The following is a 5000-nucleotide window of genomic DNA, read 5'->3' as shown; positions in this document are numbered from 1 at the left end:
TGCCTTAAACTCTCTCTTGCACCATCAATTGAATAGAGAAGGATATACATGTATGTGTGTGCGTGCGTGTGTGCGCAGACTGAACTAGTGAGTGAACAAGAGAAGAAAAAACAGCGTCAAACCCCGTTGATCAGAAGCCATATGTAATGGAACATGAGAAGTGAGGGAAAGCACAATATATCATTAAACCCAGAGGTTATTGCACCAATGAGACGCTTGTGGAGTAGGTTAAAGTTTACGTTGAGGTTGTATTCGGGACTTTACCTGGATGTGAGACGGGGAAGGGCGGCCGGTGCGCTGCAAGAGAGCCAAGGGTTGGTCACATCTTTACGAGGAAGGCATTTATTTCATTCTATTCACACTTTACTCTTTAAAAAATCATATATATTATCACTTACAACAACGCCTTTCTCCAACAAGAAGTGAGGAGTGTGAATTAATGGTACATGAATCATTTTGAAAGATACTTATAAAATAAATACAACAAAAACTCAAAATAACGGTCAGACAAGTAATCTGCACCTCTTAAGCTAAATGGAAATAACTGTTCATTTCCTCACATCTTAAGAACTATGGAATTACAAGCCTCAATAAGGCAGGAAGGAGAACACATAAAAGCACATAAAAAACACCCCACAAAGACTTTTTTTGCGATATTCACAAACCACACGAAAACGGCGCCAACCAGACCCTACGGCCGCGTGTCATATTTTCTGCACATTTTTTTTCCCAAAACTTATCACTTATCTCGGTTACTATTTCCGCTTTCTTTCGGTGACAGCTGTTCTTCGCAGATGCTTTGGTTACAGCAGAGAGATTATTAATAGAGATAAGAATTAATAAGCGCCGTATTCTTAACACTTGCTGATAAATTATCGCGAGAAATAACATTCCAAAATTTCATAAATCTCAACTGTCCACCACAACACTCCGGCGAATTCAAAGCGATGTAAATTAAATCGTATATAATATACTGCGATCATTACCTCATAAAATGCAGTAAAGGTCAGAGGGTGATTTTAACTGGGTTTTACATAGTTGAGGGAGGAGAGCCTTAAAAAAGAGCAAGACCTTATGCATTAGGAAAGTCAACCGCGCATCTGACGGCGTAGTTTGAAAAATACAGTTACAACTGTCATCTTCCCTCGTTTTCTTTAACGTATTCATTCTGGAAGAAATTAATGTCTACAAGAACACAAAGGCGGTGAAATAAATCTTATGCGCCATTATGAGGAAAGGATATTAAAGAAAGGAGAATGAGAAAAAGAGGAAACGAAATGCAAAGGCTACTAGCCATGCAGTAATGAACGAAAATTAAGAGGTGAACGAAAAATTGTGATCATTTGAGATACGCCTCTGGTGGCCGTTTTATGGACGCTCTCGGATGCTCCTGTCAGGCCAAAGTTTGCTTCTTTATAGTCGAAATGTCATGAAAATCTACTCTTTTTCCCACTTTCTCGCCTTAACGAAACCGTTATTGCACGGATATGAACAAGATAAAAAGAGAAAAAATATATAAGAAAAAGTCCTCCTCAAACCTTTAATTGATAGTCCTCAACACTTCAGTCACAGAATATTTTTACTGGAATAAAACAAATAAACGCCGAGCTTGTGAGCACGTCAAGAGGTTAGCGTAGAATAGTTGCCAAGTTTTTTTTTCTATGCATCGTCCTTCTTGTTTTTCTTTTTTTTCTATCCCTCTCTTTTTTCTTTTCTTTATTTCATTTTTATTTTTTGGTGCTTGCAAGAAAGCCTGAGACGTCTTCATGGAGGCGGGATCTGGCGAGGGACACTAACGGCACAATTAGGGTAGTTAACTGTTCGTAATGGCCTGTTTAGTGCCGGGATAATGCCCTGCAAACTAAGCGAGATCTGATTTATTTGATTACAATTGCGAATGGGAAGGTGTGACTCGCCAGGGCGGAGGTGCGACGTATGTGTGCGTGTGCGTATGAACTACATACACGTGTACAGATATGGATGTGATCTATTTATGGATGAAATATGGGTATGGGTATATGTGTAAACATACAAGTATGCACACATAGGTGTATATCGACTATGTAATACTAGTAATATATGTAATATATACATAAATATTCATATTACATAAATATACACAAATATATACATACAATGTATATATCCACATATTCATACTATATATATATATAATATATATATATATATTAAAGATATGCATACATATAAATATTCATATATACATATATGTAAACAAACATATACATATATACATGAATATGCGTACAATTACATACATACATAAATAAATACACACAAATATATCCATAAATATGCACACACACACACATATCTATATATAATATATATAAATATATATACATATATTTATATATACATATATGCATATATGTATATATGTATAGAGAGAAATATGTGTGTGTGTGCGTCCGCGCGTATGTGTGAGTGAGTGTGTGCACGTGGGCGTGCGCTCGCCTGCTTGTGTTTATCCTACTTTGCATATACTTAAACTTTCATCCATTATTTAATCCACGTTCCTTTCTTTGTATCACTACGCCTATATTCAAGTGTTACGCTCATCAGCATCTTTTTAACATCTCTATCTCTACATTCACACACTTGAATTGGAATCCTTACACGCATTTACTTTTAGAAACAAGTCCTCCTTTCCGGCCTTCAAAGCGACTCGCCCGGCCACTTGACAGCTGTTTTCCTTTCGCATTTGCAGGATTAGCCTTTCGTCCTCAATTCCTGTCATTAAAGAGCGCGGATGTTCATAAACATTCTACTCTCCTCATAACAGCGAACTTCCTTATGTTTTTCCCTTTTTTCCTTTTTTTTCGTTCACCAAAACAGGATATGCAAGTATGTCGCCGACCGTGAATTGGCGGTTAATTGCCAGTTGTCAAATTGATATCGATTGCGGTGGTTTGCCGGCGTAATTGCCACTTAACGCTGTCAAGCATCTGGAATTCCTGTGATGGATGGACGCAACTGACCGTGATTAATCGCCGGAGAAACGCCGTGCATTCGAAGACGGAAAACAAATAAACACTCGGCAGGCAGCGATCAAGGTTGCAAGAAAAAGACGGCGCAAGTTGCTTAGCGGCTATATACTCTTGTTTTTTCTGCCATCAACATTCCTCTCTGTTTATGTTTGGATTCGACTAGAGTATCCACCTGAGGTCTTGACGAGAGTGTCACTCTTCTTCAGGGTAAGCGTGCTCGCTAATGAAGGCGAATAACGCACTTTAATTATTGTGATAAATGCAATACAGCAACACAAGACAGCTCGGTTAGCGGGTATGAGATAACATCTGGAGAGTCGCACGTAGCATGAGGGAAGAGAAGTAGGAAGGAGAGAGAGAGAGGAGAAGAGAGTGAAGAAGACGAAGAAGAGAGGATGAAGATTAGATTCACGAGTTTCCACGAAAGGAAGAATGGAAACGCAAGCGAAGGAAGAAGAGAAAAGAAAGCGAAAGTGACAGGCAGAGCTCGCGATGGCCAGGCGAAAACGAACAAAGTAACGTTGGCGAGAAAAAGAAAACGGGGTCCTGGGCGCCGCTCGTCTCCAGGGTGACCCATGTGACTGTAATGACAACACGACACTCCACACATGAGGTTGAACAAGATGTCAACCGTCGCTCAACCCTTTCCTTATGCTACCACCGCCACCGCGAGCTCCTCCTCCGCCCTCTCCTCATCCCCTGGCCGGTCTTCTCTTTCTCTCTCTATTTACACTCATTCCCGTGCACTATATATAGCCACGTCTACTTGTCTAGAAACTATTACATCTTCGAACTGCTTCAAGGTCGCTGAGTCTCGTTAGGGGAGCGTTGTATTAGGACTCGTCTCATTAACAGTGTTTACAAGTATTGGACAAGGGCAGGGATCGGGGTGCGCTGCCGTTAAACCCTACCATTACAGGACATTGCGTAGCACACAGAGGCTCAGGACTTTGCATGATAAGAAAGTCGGCGGTAAGGAACTATAATCTCGCTCCCTCTCATGACGTATTTCGCCAGTTGATAATGTACTGCAGCCATCTGGCCCCGTTAGCGGAGTTCTCGCAGCTATTTTTGCCCTTGATGGACCCTCTCCATAGCCGAGGAAGGCCCGGGCAGCAAACAGGATCATATTTAAACCTTATATTCCCTGGGAAAATTTTTCCTTTTTATCTTTAGTGATTTTTTATCGCCTTGTTAACTGACAGCAATGATCATCTTCGACGAACGAGGTACTTTGGCAGATTCATGAGGCTCTGGATAAATTCATTTTGTTGTGAGAACCAAGACTACAACACGAAAAATTCTAAACACAACACAAGGTGCTAAAGCTGAAGACTCTTTAGACGCCTGAACTAGCAAACATTCACTCCTAATAGATTCAATCTGAAGAGTTAAACGTTAAATAAATTGTCAATAAACGCCGGGGGAATGGCTGGCAGGTAGGTCCTCTGCCGCCCCGGGCCAAGGCAGATCCCGCGCGGACGAAGGCTCTCCACTTGGCTTGTTTACCGCTCTTGTTTCGTTATTAATGGTTTCGGATGAGCTGTTTGGACTGTGATTCTGATGGAGGTTATTGATTCATGGCGGTTTAGGGCAGTTTCAGTTATCGGTGGGATATAGTGCATCGCTTTCTTATATGTATGTACGTCTGTGTGTGTGTCTGTATATATATATATATATATATATATATATATATATATATATATATATATAATGTCTGTGCTATTCTATCGGTATTCATGTCTATAAGTCTCAGTCACTCATTCTCTCTCTCTCTCTCTCTCTCTCTCTCTCTCTCTCTCTCTCTCTCTCTCTCTCTCTCTCTCTCTCTCTCTCTCTCTCTCTCCACTCCCTCCATTCCTCTCTCTCTTCCTTCTTGACGATCTCCAAGCATTCACACACACAAGCAAACATAAGGCGCAGTCAATAGTGCATCGTTGCCAACAAAACTGCCACATCTCACGACTCGCACGGACTATAAATCAGCGC

General features: G+C 40.8%; 1 protein-coding gene across 3 annotated transcripts in view; it reads right to left on the bottom strand.

Moving 5' to 3' along the window:
* The window catches only part of LOC113808306 (homeobox protein abdominal-B), a 602984-nt gene that overhangs the window by 64551 nt on the left and 533433 nt on the right, over positions 1-5000 (bottom strand). For all 3 annotated transcript variants that reach the window (XM_070114012.1, XM_070114014.1, XM_070114013.1), the window contains one exon: positions 265-297. In XM_070114012.1, coding sequence (XP_069970113.1) covers positions 265-297 — 33 coding nt within the window. The remainder of the gene's footprint in view (positions 1-264; positions 298-5000) is intronic.

This window comes from Penaeus vannamei, chromosome 35 (genome assembly GCF_042767895.1).
Source record: "Penaeus vannamei isolate JL-2024 chromosome 35, ASM4276789v1, whole genome shotgun sequence".
Taxonomy (NCBI): domain Eukaryota; kingdom Metazoa; phylum Arthropoda; class Malacostraca; order Decapoda; family Penaeidae; genus Penaeus; species Penaeus vannamei.
Note: the sequence above shows the minus strand (reverse complement) of the source record. Positions and strands in the feature narration are given on the sequence as shown.